This window comes from Hemicordylus capensis, chromosome 1 (genome assembly GCF_027244095.1).
Source record: "Hemicordylus capensis ecotype Gifberg chromosome 1, rHemCap1.1.pri, whole genome shotgun sequence".
NCBI lineage: Eukaryota > Metazoa > Chordata > Lepidosauria > Squamata > Cordylidae > Hemicordylus > Hemicordylus capensis.
In genome coordinates, this window is record NC_069657.1 from 145,414,647 (window position 1) to 145,438,706 (window position 24,060).

A 24,060-nucleotide genomic window follows, 5' to 3' on the forward strand; every position below is an offset into this window, starting at 1 on the left:
TCATAATCCCACCCATTTGTGTATAAAAGTAACATGCAGTTGTTGACGCTAGCACAGGGCCAGGCTAATAGGTTAGGCTCTCCCTATTGCTTTTCCTGGGCCATCCTGCATCTATGCAACTGCTATGAAGATCCAAGGCATACAGCTTGGCTCTGGCAGAGCCTGAGGTCATTCTCGTGATGCCCTAGCCACTGTCTCCACAGAGTCTGCTTTTTTCAGTATTCCTTGTACTGGACTTGAGCCATTCACAAGCATGTAGAAGCATCTTTCATAATGCCTACATACAGATAATGGCGATCACAGTGCCTGGGGACTAGTGGTGTGACTGTAAATGGATTCTAAGCTCTTGCCCACCTTTGGGCTGCCCTGAACTTAAGGGGGAACTGGGGCCATGTGGCCAGCATAGCAGGCCTGTGCAAATGCACTGCAAGGTCACGGGCGTGCAGCTTCTCTCTGGAGGCAGATAAGGGGAAATGTTTGGCAGGAGCCTGGTTAATGCAAGGGTCTTTAGTAGTCATGAGACACAAGAGGGGGCATGGGGCCTTAAGTTATGTCAAGTCATCCCAGTTGGCCCTCTAGTTGGGACAGATGCCCCCAGTGCAGCTCAAACAAGCCTTAACTCTGCTTTTCTTCAGTCAGGCAGCAGTTACCAAGGGCAACAGGGCTGGGCCTGACAGGCATCCTACATTTCCAACATGTGTGCAAGTGTAGACCCCCTTCTCTCCCCTACTTCCAACATATAATCCTTCTCTCCAAGCCAGGAAGGAGTCTGTTCAGATACAGCCTCCCCCACTACTACTAGTACTACACACACACACACACACACACACACACACACACACACACACGAATCGATGGTGGCTGAGGAATCATGGAATAAGGAACAGAAGCTGCCTTTTCAGAGAATGAAGCAGACTTGTTACCATAGCAAAGTCTGAAAGTCCCAGCAGCCTTTGTGCTGTTCACATGGTTGCTAGTTTCAATATGGAAGTGGCCACATGGGAACGTAAGGCTCTGAAACTTCAAATTAGAAGGAAATAATGTTGTGGTGGATTCAGCCAAATAGCTGTCCACTTCCCACCTCCACCCAAGGCAGCCGCCATTGCCAGAATTCATAGTCCTGAATGCAGCTTAAGAGCACTACTGTGGGATTGTAGAACAAATTATATTTGCCCTGCCCAGTTGAGGTGGCTCACCCTCATCCCTTTCTGTGTCCAGATCTAGCTTAAGTTGTTCTAGCAGGGTTACTGCTAGCTCTTTCTACTCATCCATCTCCTTTAAACACAGCAGCAAGGCCTTCCACTTCCCCCACCTCCAGCTCAAAATCCATCTTTACCTCTGTGTGTGTGTGTGTGTGTGTGTGTTTGTGTGTGTGTGCACGCACATGTTAAAAAATGATCATGCCCAGGGTTGGGCAAACTTGGTCCTCCAGCTGTTGTTGAACTGCAACTCCCATCATCCCCAGCCACATTGGCTGGGGATGATGGCAGTTGTAGTTCAACAACAGCTGAAGGACTTTGTTTGCCCACCACTGCCCTAGATCCAAGTGCAGTAGAATGCACCAGTGAGATTGTCCTATGAGGTGACAGAAGTAGCTTAAAGACTGACAGTTCCACATTCAAGGGGTCTGATTGTGAATCAGGGAGGTAAGGTTGTTCCCTAAAAGAAAACTAGGAAATACAAGTCCTACAGTGAGGTCTTGTCACAGCAGGGGGCTTTTCTGAGGAGCAGAAATATGTCCATTAGCTGAGTGGTAAGGCTTATATGCAAGTGTCAGAGATAGATTTGTTTGGATCCAGGACTTCTGTTGGAACTGGATACTGAAGACAAGTTCTTCCCGTTAGTAGGAGGAATCAGACCTGCTATTTCTGCCCATTTGCTATAGAAACCCTACTGATTTTGGAACTTGACCCCATAAACTCCATTCTGGAAGAAAATGGAAAAACAGGGAATTGCTAGGCTTGAGAAGAATGTGTTAAGGCAGAGGCTGAAGGCATTATTGGTTTGCCTCATCTGAACACATCAAATGGGTAGGCCCTTGGGCATAGTCCAGTCCAAATCATATAGAGAAGAGTGGATTGGATGGATGATATTCAGAGCTGTGCACATTCAGCACTAAAATATAAACATGCAAATTAAGTATTTGCATATTCTTTTTATGTATAATTTATTTTGTTTCTGGTAGTTATTTAAAGACACTTTTTCACTGGAAATTTACCTTATCCCCCTCTTTTCCAAGATTTCAGCAGAGTCTACACATGCACACACACATTTTGGACATCAAATTAAAAAAATTAAAATAATATATTTATGTTTAGCAAATGGTAATATTATTACAATTGAAGCTGATTTAGCCCAGGATTACTTCCTGTACTTTATATGGTGTGATCTTGTTGCAGACACAGACCTCCTATAGCATAGCATTTTGGTGTAGATGTATGAGACCAAGCAGCCTACCTCCAAGTAGATAGGTGAGACGTATGGAAACCGCAGACAGCATGGCCCGAGCACACTCTACTGTTCCTGTCTTATATTTCTTTGTGGGTAGTTGACCCAAACACTTCCTGTTTTTCATCCATCTCTCTCTCTGAACTTAGGGGAATTAGCCCAAAGAACACTGCTATAACCTAGGTCGACGCTCCATTCTCCATGAGTTAGGCTGTGATTTGGGGTGCAAATGCAGAACCATCCTCAGGAAGCTGACCATGGTTGGAATAATAGCAAAATCAATATGTCAGAGCAGAATATCAGCAAAACTGCTAAAGGAGCTTTTTAAAAAACTTTTTTAAATGAACCCCACCCTCCCTTGGCCTGTGTTGCAAAGTGATGGAACCTTCTTTTGCTCTTAACAGAAGCTTAAGCTAATTACGTTTGCACAAAGCCTCCCGCATACTATCACATGACTAAGTCCAGACTTTGGGGTCTTTTCCGTTATTGTAACTTCTGTTTCCCCTAGCCCACTCACCATTTTGCTTAACAATCTAGCTGGAAGAAGAGTTCTGGCAAACTCAAAAGCTTGCTAACCACTTCAGGATATTTCAGTTGGTCCTAATAAATATATTCCCCCGCTTACATTCTTCTAATGGACTAGCATAGTTGCCAACTATTTTTGTGTTCTATCCTGCTCTCCCTCTAAGGAGGTCACAGGCAAAATTTTTATCTTCATGACCACCCTTCAAGGTAGATTAGACAGAGAGCATGATATAGCCATGACTATGCAGGGAAGTTATAGCTGAATGAGAATCTGAGCCTGGGGTTTCCTGCATCCAAGCCTACAGCTAAGGCCCCTATACCACAATGGCTCCAGCTTAAGAAGGCATGGAAAGTGAATGCAGTTCATTGTTGCTGTTCTTAAGAACCACTTAGATCACTTATCAGGCATAGGACACTCATTTAGAGCCAGCGTGGTGTAGTGGTTAGAGTGCTGGACTAGGACTGGGGAGACCAGAGTTCAAATCCCCATTCAGCTGTGATACTTGCTGGGTGACTCTGGGCCAGTCACTTCCCTCTCAGCCTAACCTACTTCACAGGGTTGTTGCGAGGAGAAACTTAAGTATGTGGTACACCGCTCTGGGCTCCTTGGAGGAAGAGCGGGATATAAAATGTTAAAAAATAAATAAATTACATTTTATCATTCCCTCAAAGAGCACAGAGCCACATACATGCCCCCCCCCGCCATTATATCCTCACAACAAAGTTGTAAGGTAGTTTAGGCACAGATATGCTAGTTCATGGTCCAGTGACTGAGCTGGAATTTAAACACAGATCTCCTAGATCAGGGTTGCACAACTTTGGCCCTCCAGCTATTGTTGAACTACAACTTCCATCATCCCTGACTGTTGGTCACTATAGCTGGGGATGCTAGGAGTTGTAGCCCAACCGCCGAAGGGCTGAAGTTCTGCAGCCCTGTCCCAGGTCCTAGTCTGACACCTTGTCCCCTACTCCATAAAGTGCAGAAACATGAGTCATGGGAGGAAGAGTACCCTTTAAACCACTCCCTATGAAACCCTGAATGGGTTGAGACTGCCTTGGCCAGATGATCTCCAATTGTCTATAGCCAGAGGGAGTGTGACTCTGCTGGTCCTTTGGATCTCTCAGCGGCTTTTGATGCCATCAACCATGGTATCCTTCTGGATCACCTGAGGGAGATTGGATTGGGTGGCACTGTTTTACAGTGGTTCCGCTCCTATCTCTCTGGTAGTTTCCAGATGGTGTCACTTGGAAACTGCTTCTCTCCAAAGCGAGAACTAAAGTATGGAGTTCCACAAGGCCTCATACTGTCTCCAATGCTCTTTAATATCTACATGAAACTTTTGGGAGATGATGATGATGATTATGATGATTTATTCGATTTCTATACCACCCTTCCAAAAATGTCTCAGGGTGATTTACACAGAGAAATAATAAATAAATAAGATGGCTCCCTGTCCCCAAAGGGCTCACATTCTAAAAAAAACACGATAGACACCAGCAACAGTCACTGGGCGTGGATAGGGCCAGTTACTCTCCTCCTGATAAATAAAAAGAATCACCATGGTAAAAGGTGCCTCTTTGCTCAGTTAGCAGGAGTTTTGGTGCAGCGTGTTATCAATATGCTGATGACACCCAGATCCATTTTTCCATATTGACCTCATCAGGAAATGGCATAATTTCCCTAGATGCCTGCCTGGAGGCGGTAATGGGCTGGATGAGGGTTAACAAACAAGTTAAATCCAAATAAGACTAAGGTACTGACTGGGATTGGGAGGGTTGGGACCCCAGAGATAATTTAGACCTGCCTGTTCTGGATGGAGTTACACTCCCCCTGAAAGATCAGGCAGATAGCTTGACAGTGGTCTTGGATCCAAAACACTCTCTCGTTTCTCAGGTTGAGGCTAATACGTCAACTATGCCCATTTCTGGAGCTAAATGACCTTAAAACAGTGGCGCATATGCTAGTAACCTACAGGCTTGACTACTGCAATGTACTCTGTGGGGCTGCCTTTGTACATAGTCCAGAAACTACAATTGGTACAGAATGCGGCAGCCAGATTGGTCTCTGGGACAACCCGAAGGGACCATATAACATCAAGAACTGCACTAGCTACCAATACGTTTGAGCAAAATAACAAGTGCTGGTTTTACTTATAAAGCCCTTAACGACTTAGGTCCAGGGTATTTAAGAGAGTACCTTCTTTGTCATGCATCCTGTCACCTATTCAGATCATCCAGAGAGGTCCAGTTACGGATACCAACAGCTGATTTATAGTTCATTTTATTGTTCATTTTTTTACACTGCCTTTCATAAAGCATCCCAGGTGGTTTGCAAAAGTTAAAATACATTAAAATTCCATAAAAATAATTTAAAACCTTAAAATCAGTCAAACAGTAAAAACTATAACACACCAAAAAATAACCACCATTAAAAAAAAAAAAAAAGACAACTGAAGCAGGAAAGCTGAGAGGCCTGACAACTCCTAAGGGGCAAAAGCCTGAACAAATAAAAAGGACTTTAGTTGTTTAAAAGATCTTTAGTAGTCTGGTGGTGACTTGGGACCGGGCCTTCTCTGTGGCTGCCCCAGGAACCAGAAATAAGATTTTGAAGAAAGAAATTCCCCCCACCCTTAAAATCCCATACTAAATGGTGCCAATTCGGGGCTGAGCCTTCTCTGTGGCTGCCCCAGGGCTTTGGAATATGCCCCCTGGAGATTCATCTCCATCTCCCAGTAAAATAAGAGCATCTCCATCTTTGATTGCTTTTCAGAAGACCCTTAAGACCCACCTGTTTTCTCAGGCTTTTAATGGAAATTAATTTTACATTGTTTGTTTTTAATCCCATGAAATTGTTTTAACTTTTTATTCTGTGAAATTGTTTTAATTGTTTTACTCTTTTATATTATTTTTTGTCGCATTTATATACCGTCCTATATAAAATCTTGGGGCAGTTTATAATCTAATCAAACCAAAACCTAAAAATCATATGAACAGATTAAAATTACCGTGAATTACCATAAATAAAACTTTGAAAATTTAAAACAAACTAAAAGCTTGATAAAACAGATATGTTTCCAAAAGTTGTTTTAAAACAACCAGAGATGGGGAGATTCTGATTTCATTTGGAAGTGTGTTCCAGAGCTTCGGGACAACCCTAGAAAAGGCCCAGTTTTAGGTTGCCACTAAATGAGGCGATGGCAGCTGCAACCACACCTCCCCCAATGATCTTAATAGGCAGTGGGGTACATGAAGAATGCAGCGTTCTCTTAAATACCCTGAGCCCAAGCCATTCAGGGCTTTACAGGTAACCAGTACTTTGTATTTTGCTTGGAAACTGATTGGCAGCCAGTGTAGTTCTTTTAAAACAAGAGGAACGTGATCTCTACGGGTAGCCCCAGAGACCAACCTAGCTGCAGCCTTCTGCACCAGTTGCAGTCTCCAAACTATGTATAAAGGCAGACCAATACAGAGCACATAGCAGAAGTCAAGCCTGGATGTTATCAGCTCATGCACCACTGTTTTAAGGTCATTTGTCTCGAGAAATGGATGTAGCTGGCATATCAGCTGAAGCTGATAAAAAGCATTCCTGGCCAGTGCCTCAATCTGAGTTAAGAGAGAGATTTTAGTCCAGAAGTACTCCCAAGCGATGTACCTGATCTTTCAGGGAGAGTGTAACTTAGGGATGTGCACGAACCAGTTCAGCTCTCCTTTTGTGAAGTGCCAAACTGGTTCAAAAGTCCAGTGTTTGAGCTGGTTCAGAGGTGGGGGTTCCTTTAAAGGGCAGGGAGGGTATCCTTTCCTGCCCCGCTGCTTTCCCCCAAAAACTGCTGGTGTGGGGCTGCAGCGTATCCCTTTGCAGCCCCAATCAGCATCGTACCAGAAGTGGCCAACACATGTGCGCGCCGGCCACTTCCAGTATAACACTGACCAGGGCTGCAAGAAGGTATGCTGCAGCCCCACGCCAGTGGTTTTTGGGAGAGTGCCAGCAGGGGAAAATTGGTGGGGCAGCTAAGGGGACCCTCCCTGCCCCTTAAAGGAACCTCCCCCACCTCCCAGGAGTGCACAAACTAGTTCCATCTAGAACAGTCAGTTCTAAACCACTTCCTAAGTTCCAGTGTCCCACAACAAGTACTTCCATCTTATTTGGATTCAACTTCAGTTGGTTATCCCTCATCCAGCCCATTACTGCCTCCAGGCAGGCATTTAGGGAAGTTACGCCATTTCCTGATGAGGTCAATATGGAGAAATAGATCTGGGTGTCATCAGCATATTGATAGCACCCTGCACCAAACCTCCTGATGACCTCTCCCAGCGGTTTCATGTAGATGTTAAAAGGTACTCAAGATAAAATGGAGCCCTGTAGGACTCCATACAATAGCTCTCACTTTGAAAAGCAACTATCTCCAAGCGAATTATATTTTTTGTGTTTTAAATTGCTTACACTACCTAGAGATACATATATCGGGTGGTAAATAAATATGTTAGATCAATACAATAGGCTTTGGTACATTCCACTTCCTGCCTCAACAACTTCATGTCATGCCCCTCCCAACAAACTCAGAGCCCATCATTAAAGGAGAGCCGTCTCAGTGCTGCTGCCAGGAAATGGTGTCACCTGTGGTTGTAGGCCAGTTGAAGCTGCTGTTAACATAAGCAACTGCATCACAGGGCGCAGGCAGGGCAACCCCTGTTCTCACTTCCAGGACATCCCTACCCTTCCTTCAAATTATTCCTAATTTTCATCTGTGTGCCAGAACAAAAGCGGTTAAGCATTTGTGAGAAAGCAGAATCGGGGAGGGGGAGAGATTATAAAAGAGGTGAAGGAAGCTTTTCATCTGCTGGTTGCTGCACTACGCATAGTTGTTTTTTCTGTTAGGAACTAAACTGTTTTCTGTGCATTCATTTCCTTTGCTCTGCTTGGGTTTGAAGCTAGGCAGTGTTCCCCAAAGTACTGCAGGCAGGCTGCCTGTTCTTTCAACCCACAAGAGCATTAACAAAAAATAATAATAATAAACCAACCCCGATGCCCAGGGATACTTGCAAACAAACTTCCCACTTCCTCCCCAATGGCCTTTAAGCAAACGACAGCATTGTCAACAGCTGGCTGATTATTTTTAGTAGTAATTGCCTCTTATTAAGTGTCTGTGCAAGAAGAACTCAAGGAAGCAGACATTCTTGATAACCCTCCTGTGTGCTCTATCTAGTGCCCATATTTTACCAAGGGGGAGACAAAAGCAAAGAGCAAGGACAAACTCCCTTAAATATCTGGCCCTTTGGCTCAGAACTGTCCCCTCACCCTTCAACTTTGATGTTCAAGTCCTTTTCCTTAAAGGGCTTTGCAAATAAGTCCACAAGTTACCAGCTATCCACAAGCTCCCCTGCCCCCCCCCCCAAGCCTGCCCAACCACACATACATCTGCTAGCCATTTGTGACTTAGAGTAAAATCTCAAAGTCATATTTTCTAAAGCTTCCTTGTATGGTCGCCTGTTATCAGTTCATCTTCACCATGGGCCAGGGGTGCAGCTCTCCCACTAAGTATGAGGAACCTCTCCCCCATTTTACTGTGTGCCCCACCTAATAAACCAGTATCTACCCCCTCAAAAGTCTTTCCTATCCCCGAATAAAATTTCAAGGAGTTGCTCCTCAAACTTTCCCTCTGTCTGCACCAGTGATCCCTCTAACTTTTAATCTCTCTATGTGGAATGAGTTTTGTCCTGGGCGGCAGTATCAAGGCAGTATGTGCACACCTGCATTCAGAAAGGGGCCTTCCCGATTCAACCTGAGCAAGATCTAAGTTGAACTGAGCAGACATCCAAAAACTTGTGAGCGTGCACACATGCACACACCTTAGAGGGAACAGTGGTCTACTGCACCTGTGCCACAGGCAAGAGGCAAGAAGTCTCTTTCCAAGCCTAGATAGAACTGTGCTGTTTTGATGTGGAACAACTGTCTCAAAGCTAGAAGCCCCAGGTTCAGGTCTCTGTTCAGCTAGTGCCATGGGGCAGGGAAGGATCCTGAGCTGTCTATCATACCAGGACACTGGGAGAGTAACCAGATAATGAGTGTTAAGTCCTTTTCCACACAAAGCTCTTTATGTAATAATATTAATGCTATCATTCAACTGGACCTGCCCCTGGAGAGGGTTGTCATGGAGATGTTTGAGGTATATTATCCCAGTCCTATAACATCAGCAAGACACCAGAAATGCAGCCAGCCATCCTTCCTCCATCTGCTCTTCCATCTCTGTCATGGGATCCTCCCCCCCACCCCGCTGCCGAATAGGGCACTAGATTCAAGAGCAAGAGCCCCTGAAAATGACATTCACCCTCTCTGTGAGAAATAGCTGCTGTTTCACATTCACCTGAAAGGAAATCACTCAGACCAACACATATGAAGTCTGTCATTATGTACTCTGTCTGCACAGAGTCCAGGGGACTTCTTGTCTGTCTTTCCTTCTGTCCTGCTCCCCTAAATGAGGAGAAAAAAGCCACTCCATCAGCCCTCACATACTCCCTCCCCCACATGTTCCCTGGATTAAATTCCCAATTAGACATGCCTAGTAGCACCTTTTATACTATCCTCTGGAAACCAGAATCAGAGCCCAGAGTCCCATTTCCCACCATCAAGCTTTAACCAGTAGATTTATGCCTGCCTGAAGTTATGCCTTTTAAAACCATACTGGGCAAAGTAAGGAGCAGAGAACACCTTTTCAGTGCCCTTTAGGGACAATGTAATGTTCTCTTCAGGCAAATTCTCCAGTTCCCTTTTCATGGAGGACAGGTCTATCAGCGGCTACTAGTCTGTAGGCCATCTCCAGCCACGGAGGCAAGATACCTCTGAATACCAGTTGCAGGGGAGCAACAGCAGGAGAGAGCGCATGCCCTCCGCCCTTACCTGTGGGCTTCCCAGAGGCATCCGGTGGGCCACTCTGTGAAACAGGATGCTGGACTAGATCGACCTGCCTGATCCAGCAGGGCTATTCTTATTTTCTCTTACAATCTATATTTAGGAAACCCAGAATGAAGATGTGTGTATAATGGAAATCAAGTGATGAGATTTTTCCTGGACTATACCACTTCAAATGTGGGGGGGGGGGGGTTGTATGTTGGAATACTGTCCTACATATAAAATTAGAAAAACAATGTGCATGTCAGAAGTATTATATCCCTGACGTACTAATTTTTTCTTTTCTTTTTTTGGCATTTATATTTTATTGGTTTTCTATATACCAATGTGACTTCCAGTTCATCTTTCAACATAGTTATACTGTAACATCTATATTTGCTCTCATATGAATATTTTCTTCATATTTTGCCATCATAATCCTTTGGTTCATTACTCAAACAAATTCCCTGACTGTTATTTCCTGACGTACTAATTTTTTCTGAGGGAATTCCACACACCACACCTGCCACCACGAGGAAGTATTTAAAAAATGTTACACCTCCCCTACGTGCAGCCTAAAATGGAATAGTAAGAAAACAAAAAACAAAAAAACCCCTCTATGACATGATTCCAATTATTGTATACACTGGTCCTAAAAGGTGCTTTCAGACAACCGTTTTTCCACTCATGGTGGAAGTACTAACTAGCGTAAGGTGTTGGTGCTGCAGCTGGAGCACTACAACTGCTGTGTCACTCATACCGTTCCTCCTTGTCTGTTTCATCCTGCTTGAGGATCTGTACAGTCAGTGTGTGGATAGTGGGTGTCAGGAATGCTGACTCAGCACAGCTATCGAGCAATATACTGCACTTGTTTCAGAAGCCTCCATCTAGATCAGGGCTTACACCGTTGGTCCTCTTGCAGATGCTGGACTTAAACTCCCATAGTCTCTGACGGTTGACCACTGTGGCTGGGAATGATGGGAGTTGTGGTCCAATCATAGCTGAAGGGCCAAAATTGTGCAGCCCAGATCTAGATGTCCATCAAGGTTGCAAACATGGTTTGGATTAAGTTGTTGGAAGGAAAAAATCTTACTTAATTCTATGGGCGTAGGATTTCCAAATAAATGTGCTTGCAGTTAAGGTCTGAGAATGCTAAAGTATCATCACAAGATGTTCATAGACAAGTACAAGCACTCACGCTTGATGTTCTTCAAGAAATCCAGCTGTCTGCTGTGGCAAACTGAAATTTCTCTGCAGAAGTTCAGTATGGGCTACTTACCCAGTTAGTATCTCCAGGGGAAGCCAGATCACAGTCTAACCCAGAAAGATGGCAAGTGGGTCCAAGTTAGAGCTTTGTAATACATTAACGCAACACAACCCTGACTAGGGGCCAGACCATCTAGAACATTATCCGTGCTGCCAACTAGGAGTCTTGCCAGCTCATCTTTGAGATTATTCAGCATACTTTTAGACTTTGACATTTCAGGTTCATTCTCAGTCAAGGGTACTCTTGCCCAATTTCTTGCTTAGCATTTTTTGTCTCTCCATGTCACTTTTTGAAGCCAGCTAGCAGGGTAAACAAACATCTCATTTTAAAAAATGGGTGGGTTCAGAACAATGGCCCCCATGTATTAGTTCTTCTTCTCTAGGCTAGGAATCTACCCATTTGCACTTACTCAGATCCATCCCATTCAAGCCTGCATTTTATTGCTGAAGAAGGGGGAATCCTGTTGTCTGAAGCCTTTTTGATTGACTTCCATTCCAAAGTCTCCAGATGTACATATAATTCTAGAATGTCTACTCCATCTCTAAAACAAACAACAACCCCCCTCATTCTCTCAGCTACTGCGTTGAGAGGTGGCTTTTTAAAACTTCCTGTTGCTGGCTCCAATGAGCCCTACCTCTGGAGAGGGCTTTCTTCTAAAGGGCTACCTCCCTTTAGTCCATGAGTGAAACCTAGGACTCCCAGCGCTAAAGCTTGCATCCTCTCTCCATCTCTGGGATAAGTGTCTGATGCTTCCCACTTAGTCCCCCTTATGTACTTTCTCTCTTGGCAGCATCCGCAGTGTTATGCAGAAATACTTGGAAGACCGGGGTGAGGTGACATTTGACAAGATATTTTCCCAGAAGATTGGTAAGTAGGAGAGACCCTGTATGGGTCAGGAGCCCAGATAGCTTGCTTGTGTGTGATTCTGTGAGCCGGTTGCCAGGTCTGGGTGTGAAAATGTCACTAGGTGACTCTTGGGGCTGCCTTAAAGGACACCTGCACCACTGTTGGGGAGGCTCTTTGCACAGGGTATGATTTTGTCCCTCCTCTTAAGGTTGCCAGCTTCTGGCCTGAAGATGGTTTCTGTGCCTCTAACTGCTATGTGTCAGGAAATGGTGCAACAGGTGTCGCTTCCATTATCATTACTGCACTAAGATAGGAGAAGCCTCACCTGCTGAACCTATCCCTGCTATTCGGTGATCGAAAGCACAGTAGCCATTTCTATATACTCTCAGACAGTGCTGCATAAGATCAGCCCTGCAGTGGTTGTTGGACTACAGCTCCCCTCATAGGAACCTAGGAAGCGCCCGAGAGTGCTGCCCGCTTTCCCAGCGCTGAACCTCAAAGGCTCTTCCCAAGGTGGCATCCTGCCGGCACCTTCCTCCAGCTTGCCCATTGGCTGGGTGTTTCCCAGAGCATGCTGCGATTGGATGGCCGAGGCATGGCCAGTGAGGAGTCAAAAGTGGCCTAACATAGGAAGCTGCCATATACTGAGTCAGACCATAGGTCTATCTAGCACAGTATTGTCTACACAGACTGGCAGCGGCTTCTCCAAGGTTGCAGGCAGGAGTCTCTCTCAGCCCTATCTTGAAGATGCCAGGGAAGGAACGGAGTGTAGATGCTCTTCCCAGAGCGGCTCCATCCCCTAAGGGGAGGGAATATCTTACAGTGCTCACACATCTAGTCTCCCATTTATGTGCAACCAGGGTGGGCCCTGCTTAGCTAAGGGGACAAGTCATGCTTGCTACTACAAGACCAGCTCTCCTTCCAAGGAGGAGTTAGCTAGCTTTCTTCCAGGGGATTCACAGCATACTGTGGCTCCAAGGGAGGCACAGGAGAAGGAATTTTTGAAGGTGCCGCTTGTCATGCCATAGTTCTGCAGGAGATGATAAAATTCTTTGTCTCAAATTTTTTTAAAAAGGAGTCTTCCAGTCCTTTGTGCCTAGTCAGCTCTGTAACCTAGGCGGGTGAAGTAAAGTTCTCAGGCAGTAGAGCTAAGAGGTCTACAGATGAATTGGAGAAGGGGGGAATTGCTGAGGTCAGTGAAGAAATTTAGCTTCCTCTTGTGAGACTTACAGTGGTTCCTGTTCCACCTTCCATTATTAATTCAGCAGGCATTTGCTTCACTTGGAGCAATATCAGCAGAGTATTATCTAGATTGGTAAAGGCTTGAGAATGTTCTTCTCAGAGCACAGATCCTTGGTGGGCTCCCATGCCTTTGAGAGAGTTTCACAGAAAGTAGCAGAGTGTTACTAGCTGCAGCTTTTTCTATTTTAGGATTGCTCTAATCCGGGAGAAGCTGCACCTGGTAGAATTTCCCCTTCTCTGTGGCTCTGAAAAGGATGGAAGCCCTTTCAGGACCTTGCACCATTTTTAGTGCATCTGTCCACTTTTATCTGGCAAGGCTCCTGTGCTGTTAACAGCTGTGTGAAAAGCAGAAATTCAGCTGGTGAAGCTTTTGCTCACAGAGAGATTGAGCAAGGAGGGAAACTTCACCTGCTAAATGTCTCTTTGTTGGGCCCTTAAAGGTGCAGTCAGTTTTCTTTCCTTTCAGTTTCAATCTGGTACCTGCCAATCTCTCTCAACTAGACAGAGGGATAATCTAGAGGTCCTACTTGGAATAGCTGGAGGAAAATTATGATTACTGGGGTGATCTGGATAAAGGATTAGGGAAACTCCAGGTAGGGAGGGGTTTTGTGCTACTGGCTAAGCCCTGGTTGGGCGACACTGGACTGTTGTCCATACTAAGTGCTGTTTCCCCTTTCCGTTACTACACCCCGCCCCAACAGGAAGCGTTCTTGCTTCCTCTCCCACCCACGGCCACTTGTGGTTTCCGCATGATATGTCCCGCTTTTAGCCTTCCCCCTCCTGTACATTCTCCCCTTGTGCTCCTGCTGTTTTCCCAGCAGATCACTGGCTTTGCCTCGCACCCCTCTCACCTGGGGATGGTGCACGCCTAGGTTGGGGGAAGGGTTTGACAACTGAAGCCGTTTAGCCACAAGCTGGAGTGGGAGTTGATCAACACGTCTCTCAGCCAGGAAGAGAGAGAGAAGACGGAAGCTGGTGTATGCATGAGGAGGCAGGAGCTGCTCTCCAGGTGCAGGGATCAGCACCCGTTTGACTGTGTCTTTTCAGTTGCTATAACTGGTAGAGATGAGTGCCGTGTCTGTATCACACACAAAGTCACTAAAAGGCCACTTCACCCACTCTGAATTTGCCAAAAACTTACACGCAGACACCGTTGCATGTACACTCAGTTGTACACGTGCTGGGAAGCTGTGATCAGCCACCCATGGTGACCTTCAAGTAGATTTCCTTCTGATTCTTACATGGGAATACCTTTGGTTGTGGGAATTCTGAACTGGACATGAATGGTGATTAGCCTTGACAGGAGTAAGTGTGAGCAATATGACTACCTCCTTTATTACTGGCCCTACTTTTGTGCCATCAGCAGTAGCCTGGCATGCAAAAGTGGGAACCTGGCTTGCTGGTGCAGATGACAGGACCAGAAGAGGAACAAGGAGGGAGAAACAGTGGCTTCCATTTTCTCCTGCTTCTTTAGTACTTTTGTCTACAGCACATCCAGGTTGCAGCTTGGCAATCCTGCCTGCCTGTGAGTGTCACAGAGGCGTCTAGCAGAGTGACCCTTAGAGTGGGCAGAATGACCTCACTAGAATGACCTTAGTCTTGTCCAGCAGAGCAAGCCTTGTGTTCTTAAGCTGGCAACAACACTCCCGTTTAGAGATTTCCAGCATGATGCTCTGTAGATCAGTTTGGACGATACATTCACCAGCCCTCTCAGACACATGGAGGACTGTGGATGTACATGTCTCCCCTGAATCCAGTGTGCAGCCAGACAAATCAAGCAAGGGAAGGAACATTTGTTTGGCCCATCCCTACATGCACGGATCAAATACTGCTTGCCTACTCCTCGCATTTGACTGGGCTGGCTGACATATCATCCAGGCTGGCCCACTGTAAGGAAAGTTTGCCCTGCAGGTTTTAAGGGAAATAAGAAATAGATAGGGGCCTTTTGCCTTCTAGGGGTGCAGGTTACATAGGAACATAGGAAGCTGCCATGTATAGAGTCAGACCATTGGTCTATCTAGCTCAGTATTATCTACACAGACTAGCAGCGGCTTCTCCAAAGTTGCAGGCAGGAGTCTCTGCTTCTGACAATTGTATGCATTTCTTAGGATTCCTGCTGTTTCGAGACTTCTGCTTGAATCAGGTGGAGGAGGCCAAACCACTGGTGGAGTTCTATGAAGAGGTGAGGCCCTGGTGGTGGGGTAGGGTTCCAGACTGGTTTGCAGAGATGACCTTTGGGAGTCTTTCCTAAAGGGGAAGAGGCCAGTTCCAGAAAGGATAAAAATAGGATGTGCTGCATAATATGGAATCCGGCTTTTAGAACTAGGGTTGCTAGACCACAACCCAGAGGTTCCCCTTGAACCTTTAAAGGACCCTTGTACTTTTAGATTATCGGCACGATTGGGAAATGAAGCAACTGTGGCTTCTGCTGTCCCTTTCCCTGCTATCCTTTTTGTCACACCCACCCCTTGCTGAGCAGCATAGCTGGAGTCTGTCTCAGCCTAGGAGACAGAAGAGGGGGTGAGACAAAAGAAGATGGAGGACGGAGAGAAGCCACATGTGCCTCATCTCTTGATGCAGTTGGGAATGTAAAGGTACAGGGGGAATCTCTGAATTGTGCCTTGGCGGCACTATTTTTATTGATTGATTTATATTTATATTTATATCCTGCTCTTTATCTGATAAGCCTAGAGCAGTATACATGGCATACGTCTGTCCTCACAACAACCCTGTGAGGTAGGTTAGGCTGCAAGATAATTGACTGGCCCAAAGTCATCTGGTAAGTTTCATGGCTGAATGGGGATTTGAACTTGGATCTTTCCAGTCCTAGTCCAACACTAACCAGTACAGCATGCTGGCTTTCTATTTAGGGCAGAATGTAATAAAAATCCTGGAATTCTTCCCTTTTGGAGAATGGAGGTTTATTGGAGAAAAACTTGGAAATGACTAAAATACTGGATTTAAAGCAGAGGAAGAAATGAAGTTTGCTGTGGAGTTTCAGTGTGCTGTGGAGTTCTTCTGTTCTTTGCATAGCCCCAGTCCCTGTCCCTTTTACTTTGCAAATGCATAGCCCTCCATCATTAGCCACTACTGTTACCATCAGGCAGTCTCTGCTGGAATCTCCACCTCCCCAAAATCCTGCAAACCAAACAGGTTTTGAAGAACTTACTCCAAGCAAAGCCTTTGAGCTCTTTGGATGGAGAACACTGGATATGCAGTCTCTGTGGATGGCTCCCTGCTGCCAGAACCCAATCATTGAGTTTTATAGAGAAAGTTAGGGGGAGGAGTTTATTGATGGAACTTATTGTCTTGCACCTCTGATGTGACCTCACCAATTCTCTCCAGATCAAAAAGTATGAAAAGTTGGACTCCGAGGAAGATCGAGCTATTAAGAGCCGCCAGATCTTTGACATGTACATCATGAAGGAACTGTTGTCCTGCTCTCATGTGAGTGCCCCAAATACTTCCTGCCCTGTGAAAAGCTCCATGGCAAGTAGCAGAAAGGGAACTTCATAGTCACCTTGAACAAGAGCCCTATTCAGACATTATGTGAAGCGAGTGTACAGATGTCTGTGTACTCGTACAAATCTTTGTGTGAATGACTGTATTTGCATTCACTGTAAATGTGAACCTGGATATAGGCCCCTCAAATGCATGGTACAGGAAGCATATTGCTGTGCTTGTGTTCAACATAATGTGTGGATATCTGTACCTGTGGACACTATACACTTGCTGTACAAGTGTAGAAGATAATATTTGAATAGGGCTAAGATCTCCTCTCCTGTTCAAGCCTGACCTTACCATTGGGCAGTTGTAGCTAGCCACCCCAGACAGCTCCTGATGGAACTCCGTGTTACATATGAGGCTGCCTTGTACCAAGTCAGCCCACTCGTCCATCTAGTTCAGTATTCTCTAAACCACGGTTGCAAAACTGTTTTTGGACTACAACACTCATCATCCCCAGCCACAGTGGCCAGTAGTTAGGGATTATGGGAGTTCTGGCCCAACATCTGCAGGAGGGTTGAAGCTAGGCAGCCCTGGTCTACTCTGACCGGCAGCTGTTCTCCAAGGTTCCAAATCGAGGTCTTTCCTACCTGGAGATGCCAGAGATTGAACCTGGGACAATTCTTCAACAAAATACTAACTCTGCCACTAAACTACCATCCCATCCCCAAGAATTTTCACTGCTGCAGCAGGTAGAAGGTGCTTTCCTTCTCTTACAAAGGCTAAAATATATGTTAACGTTAAATGTGCCATAAGGAACGGCACAGCTAACTTTTTGGTGAACACCAGCCATGGTGGGCTGGGTGGGATCCAGATTGGGGCTGTGGCAGTGGGGAGGTGGCTTTAACCCTTTACCTCCAGTCTCAACCCAGATTGCACTCGCCCCCAACTGCTAATTAGCACAGAAAGGCTAAGCACACCAGGCCCAAGTTTGTTCTGAATGCAACATATGGTTTGTCCTTTAGGGTAGAGATTTCTAGTTCAGAGATCAAGAGAGTAAAGGAAAGGTTAATGGAATCCTAGAGGGAAGATCGCAGTAGCAGACTAAATCTTCAGAGATTGAAGATTAAGCATAGATTGATGGTCGGAAGAAGAGTGCCAGGGCCTGGGACTAGTAGAGGTTCAGTGACAGATGCAGAGACAAGATGTGAGCTAGGAATGTGAGCCCAAACGGGCTTGGGCAGCTGTGAGCGGGGCGGGGGGGGGGGACACCAGTTCCCTTAAAAAGCAGGTCCTTATCTGTTACGCCCCACCACTTTTCTGGGCACGTGCTTGCTCTAAAAACGGCCGTGCAGGAATGCGGTGCTGCTCCCTGCAGCCTGCACACAGTGGCGGCCATGTGCTGATGGTGTTGCTGACCATGTTCATAGTGTTGCTGACCACGCAAATGGTCGCTGCACATACCAGCGCCATGCACAGGCTGCAGGAAGTAGCACTGCAGGTGTGCATGGCCTTTTGTAGAGCAGCACTGTGCCCAGAAAAGCGGTGGGGTGGTGCAGGAGCAGGTAAGGACCTGCCTTTCCAGGGAACCGCTCCCCAACCCTCCTAACCGATTTGGCTGTGGGTGCCCAAGCTGGTTCGGCACTTCCCTAAGGAAAAGCGGTGGAGACCGGTTTGTGCACATCCCTAATATGAGCCTGGCAACATAGCAGGGAAGTGGCCTTCAGTCTATCTGTGGGAGCATGAAATTGACCTAAGCAGCCAGGAGCCAAGGAGGGTAGGTGAGAAGTAGCTGCTAAGCCCAGAAGTGCCAGCGTTTTGTGTTAGTGCCTGGTCCTTTGTATGCCAATATTTGCCTACTATGAGCCCCATTCCTGTTCTCTCAGCTTTAAGCCAAACTCTAAACTTTGCACCCTGGTTCTCTTGATTTCCCTGCACCTGGATTTCTTCTGTGTGAGGACTGGCTCTTGTATCCGTCCCCTTGCCACACTTCCACTGCAGCAACACTGGAGCTGGAAGCCCCTCCCCACACCAAGGTGTCAGCCCAACCTGACACTGTATCTTCAGTAGAATAAGACTCTGGGCAGCTGTCCAGCCAGGCTCAATAGCTTCTATGTCCCGTTACAGCCGTTCTCCAAGACCGCCACAGAGTATGTGCAGAGCCGCCTCAGCAAGAAGCAAGTGCCACCAGACCTCTTCCAGGTAAATCTCTCTCCATAGAAAAGCCTAGACTAGAATGTTGGGCGTAACCAGTCCAGAATTCCGCTTGCCCCAGGCCTGAGTAGACCAGCATTCCTGGGACTTGCCACCAGGTAGTCCTAAACAATGTAAACCATGGTTCACTGCAGCTGGTTCTTCTCAATCTGTATCAATGGTCCATAGTGATGTGTGGGCAGGGGGGACTCTTTCCTACCACTCTAGGTCACAGTTGAATCCATCTTTCCTAATTACTGCTCACATAACCTCTGTGCCAGGGCTTTGGGTATAAACATCTCTGGAAGCTGCAAAGATTTTCCAGGTGGGTGGAAGGGTTAACATAGCTGATTCATGGTACTTATCCCTGTCTGCCTGCTCCTTGCCAGCCATACATTGAAGAGATCTGCCAGCGCCTTCGTGGGACTATCTTCCAGAGATTCATTGAGAGGTAAATGCTGAGGAGTTTAGGCTCTCTATGTGGGAACGTGTCTGTGGCTTGATGGGAACTCCCTGACAGAGGATGTGCCTAAATAATGCTTAATGGGTTCTTCTGAGGAGAATAATGGGAGAGTGGGGAAAGGTTAATGAGTTTAAGAATCAAATGAATCTAAGAGTAAGCTGGAGATACGTGTTAGCTATTTGCAACCACTCAGAGTGGTTGGAAATAGGAAATTTCTCTTAAGGCGGAAAGATGGGACACCACCTTTTAAGGCTGAGAGTTTGCTTCGGAGTGAGCCCATTGAACACAGTGGGATTCACTTCTAAGTGAATATGCATATTCTGAGCTGCAAGACAGCAAAGCTTTATGCACTTACCTAAGACTAAGCCCTGCTGAACTCAGTGGGATCCATTTCTGGGTAAACATGCCTAGAATTGGCTTGCAAGACTGGCAGAAAAGCTGACTCTGTATAGGTTCTCTGAATCCTTCCTTCCAGCACACACAGACTTTCATGTCAAGAATGTTGAGTTGAAGCTGTTTCTGTGCTAGGAGTTATTGGACTTCAGTTTGAGCGAAGGGGCTAGGAACGGCTTGTTAGAGGAATGTTGTGCTCATTTGGGAAAGCAAGTGTGCCTGTGTCCCCTTTTCTCATTTTCCCTCCTCCTGCTTTGTTATAGTGACAAGTTCACACGCTTTTGCCAGTGGAAGAATGTGGAGCTGAATATCCATGTGAGTGTCCTGAGGGTGGGAGGGCATTCCTGAAAGTTGTTATGATAAGGAAAGAGCTGTGAAAAGGCACTAAGCATAGACCTCCTGGTGGCATCTTAGTATGGCAGAGTGTATAGGATACCTCATAACATTGGTAATAAAGTAAGAAAGCTCCTGGTTTAGAAAGCGCACCATCTTTGTAGGCACAAGGAAGGATAAGGATGATTGCCTTCATTTGGCAAATTAGATGGGAGATGTGAAGGTTCCATATCCGTGTGAGAGCTTGAGAAGTGAACCCAGTCTGGTGCCCAGGATCTTAGAGCAAGTCTTTTCAGCCCACTCATGAAATCAGAAAACCTTGAGTCTAAAATCAGACATTGAGAGAAGCTCCTAACAACTGTGACTGGGGATGGGGGCGGGGGGCAAGAAGCATATGGAAGACCACACAGATCTAGGAACAGTAGGCCTGGATCCCTGAAAGGTTGAGAATATGTTGTATTGCTTCCATGATATAATGAGGTGCAAAATGGTACCACAACATATTAACGTCCTTGTCTCACTCTTGTTTCCTCTTTCTTTCTGTTTTTCCCCTCATTGTGTCCTGTTCGGTGGACCCAGTTGACCATGAATGACTTCAGCGTCCATCGGATCATTGGGCGTGGTGGCTTTGGCGAAGTCTATGGCTGCCGGAAAGCAGACACAGGCAAAATGTAATTTGTGGGGTTGCTATGTGGGTATCAGATTGTTATGAGAATTCCTCAAGCACAAATTCTAGTATGTGAACAGTTTCATTGCCAGGAAGGTCTTCCTCACAATGTGCTAGCGGGCACATGCCAACAGAGGGGACTCCCTGGCAGTCTAGTAATTACTCCTGTGCCAGAAGGGTCATCATATGCCCGCATATAAGCAGGAAGAGAGAAGGTTTGAGAGAGATTTCTGGGTGATCTGGGCAATTCATTGTCTCAGCCTACCTTTAGTTTACAGCAGAGGTTCCCAACCTTGGGTCCACAGATGTTGTTGGACTACAATTTCCATCATCCCCAGCCACTATGGCTCATTGTGATTGGGATAATAGAGAGTGATCCAACAACATCTGTGGTCCCAAGGTTGGGAGCCCCTGACCTCCAAGATTGCAAAGAAAATAAATAAGACAATGACACACTCCAGAGTGTTATAGAAATGAAAAAGGATATGATCCATGGTGTCCCCTTTGTGATTTCTAGCAGCTGTTATGGTAATAAACAACTGTGGCCTCACCTTCTGATACCCCAACTTCTGGTCAGTTCTGCTGCTCCCCAAAATTGGCACAAGTGAGCTTCCATTTGCTCTCAGCCTTCTGTCCCCAGTGGTTTCAGACTGTAAGCAAGCTTCTCAAAGGCTTTCTCCAGCTTACCTGTATTTCCTGGGGATTCAGAGCAGGGTTTTGTACCCCAAATCCAGAATCCTCCAAAGAGCGGAGGGGGGGGGGATGGCTGCCTTTGTAGTATCAGTATCTCAGAGATTGCCTCAGTTTCCTGCTCAGTAGCCACACAATACTTTGTGTCCTGTTGTAATAAACCAAAAAGATGTTTGTTTGAGGTTAGGGAAGAGAATTTGATAGGCTAATGGAGCAGCTCAATGCAAAACAAAACCTCAGTGTGCCTGAAGATACATCATGATCCTTAGACTAAAGATACAGTGGCCGACCTCTAGAATAACCTGTCTGACTAGCACTGCACTGGTCCTAGTGGGGAGGGGTAATTTCCATCAGTATCGCCTCTCCTCTGAAGCTGACTGTGACTCCCAAAAATATGTCCCCGAAGGCTGCATGACCCTTAGGGGCATATTTTTGGGAGTTACAGTCAGCTTCATAGAGAAGGGAGATTAAGGAGCATCACCCCTCCCCAGTAGTGTATATGCACAGCTTCTGTGCAGCAGCAGTTCCTTAGTCTGGGTGTCCTCCAGTAGTTACATTTTCGAGTGTCATCCCAGAAAGGGAGCTGAATACCCCCTGAAGGTAAAGGTGCCACCTATTCCTAACCCCAGGTTTCTTTAAAACACCTGCATCCCACCCACCCCCTGCCAACTGCTCCTCTGTGGGGCTGGCAGTGTGGTTCTTTGTTTCTGCCTTGGAAAAACCCCACCATCAACTTGTCCCCAAATCTTTTCATTCCAGCTATTGTTATGCCAGGCCAAATATAATGCAGGGTGAAACTCTAGCAGTTTTGCCCTCTGTTTCATATGCTGAGTCCTAACTAGCAAGAGAATTGGTCAAATAGGAGAAAGTGGTTTAATCCAGTCATTGGCAAGCTGGGCAATTTTTATTCTGGGTTGCTAGGTACATAATACGATGAGAAAACATATCATTGCAAAACATAGCAAGGGCATCTGGGAAGAATCTCCTCCTTGATCAAGGTAGAAGGGCTGGGGGGGGATTTTGTCTGGTAATATCAGGAAGCTCAGGATTCTGATGGCATGGGAGGAGAGGGTTGTTCAGAAAGTGCCAGATGGAAGGAGATTTGTATGGGGTTCCCTGGAGAGGCACTCCTACTGTTATGCTTGGAGGGGTATCAGCGGGGCTTATTCCTTGGTTAGCAACATCACCAAACACACTTGGCAAGCATATAATGGCAGGCTTGACGCCTCTTCTTTTCCTTGCAGGTATGCCATGAAATGTCTGGATAAGAAGCGAATTAAAATGAAGCAGGGAGAGACCCTGGCCCTGAACGAGCGCATCATGCTGTCACTTGTCAGCACTGGGGTGAGCCTGGCTATCATAAACGGCAGCAAGAAGCAGGGATGGGGGATACGCAAGCCCTGCGTCTGCCTAGGAGAGCATCTTGCTAGTGGGAGGGGTTTGGGCAAGTAGACAGAGGGGAGTGCTTGGGGTCATGCCACATGCTTGCAGCCAAAGTGATGATGTGCCAGTGCAGACATAGCAGGTAGTCTGATGAGCATGCTGGCCAGTAATCAGGATGAATGTGGGCAGGAGGCAGTCTTGAGCATGTGGCTGGGAGTGTGATGCCTGCAGTAATCTAGCAGCAGGGTTGGGATGTGTAGGCAGTGCAGTGAGTCTCATGCACATGGAAGAGGAGGAGAGGCAGTGCAATGCGAGTGATGGCAGGAAGAGGGCATGAGGTGTGGAGTACCCAGAAGAAAGAGGGCGAGAGAGCTGGCTAGGCATGCAAGATGCGCAAAAAGGGGCTGGAAGCCACGGCAGCTTTTTGTGACTAGGGTGTGTGTGTGTGTGTGTGTGTGTGTGTGTGTGTGTGTGTGTGTGATGCTAGTGCATGATGTGAAGTAAGAAGGTTGTATGATGGCTGTGTAGGAGTCGGTGCAAAGCATATTTCAAATAATGTGGAATGGGAATGAGGGGTTAAAGGAAGAGGCAGCAAACAAAAGCAGCAGGAGTGTGTGACGCAAGAGACTGAATGATAGGTTGCCCAACCCAATCTCACATAGTTACACTGTGTGTGTGTGTGTGTGTGTGTGTGTGTGTGTGTGTGTGTGTGTGTGTGTGTGTGTGTGTGTGTGACACAGAGAGAGAGAGAAGGTGAATGTGAATGTGATAGGAAGCAAGCATGTGGAAGGAATGGCTCCTAGAGTGCAGAAGGAGGGTATGGAATGTTCAGCAATGGAATGTTCAGCAAGGATGCAGGAAAGCATGTGGAACTGGTATGTGATCAGCAGGATGCACACAACACACAATAGGACAGGGTTGTACAACTTGGGCCCTCTAGCTGTTGTTGGACTACAACTCCCATCATCCCCAGCCACAGTGGCCAATAGTCAGGGATGACAGGAGTTGTAGTTCACCAACTGCAGGAGGTCTGAAGTTGTACAGCCCTGCAATGGGAATTCACGTGCATACTTGGTGGTTCGTGGGTCCCCCCCTCCCTTTTTCTGTTGTGACTTTGTTCCTCGTGTCTCTGCCAGGATTGCCCCTTCATCGTGTGCATGTCATATGCCTTCCAAACACCTGACAAGCTCAGCTTCATCCTGGACCTCATGAATGGTGAGAGCAAGAACCCTGTCTGTCGGAGCCCTTCCTCCTCCTCCTCTTCTCTAAGTGATCCTCCC

At 46.4% G+C, this 24,060-nt stretch overlaps 1 protein-coding gene across 2 annotated transcripts in view; it reads left to right on the plus strand.

Moving 5' to 3' along the window:
- GRK2 (G protein-coupled receptor kinase 2) overlaps positions 1-24,060 on the plus strand; it is a 50,903-nt gene that overhangs the window by 893 nt on the left and 25,950 nt on the right. Inside the window, exons 2-10 of one of the 2 annotated variants that reach the window (XM_053286977.1) lie at positions 11,917-11,993; positions 15,323-15,396; positions 16,560-16,661; positions 18,786-18,860; positions 19,241-19,302; positions 19,971-20,022; positions 20,620-20,711; positions 22,642-22,741; positions 23,917-23,995. In XM_053286977.1, the coding sequence (XP_053142952.1) occupies positions 11,917-11,993; positions 15,323-15,396; positions 16,560-16,661; positions 18,786-18,860; positions 19,241-19,302; positions 19,971-20,022; positions 20,620-20,711; positions 22,642-22,741; positions 23,917-23,995 (713 nt within the window). Of the gene's footprint in view, positions 1-11,916; positions 11,994-15,322; positions 15,397-16,559; positions 16,662-18,785; positions 18,861-19,240; positions 19,303-19,970; positions 20,023-20,619; positions 20,712-22,641; positions 22,742-23,916; positions 23,996-24,060 lie in introns of those variants that run through there. The other variant, XM_053286978.1, reaches the window with a different exon arrangement.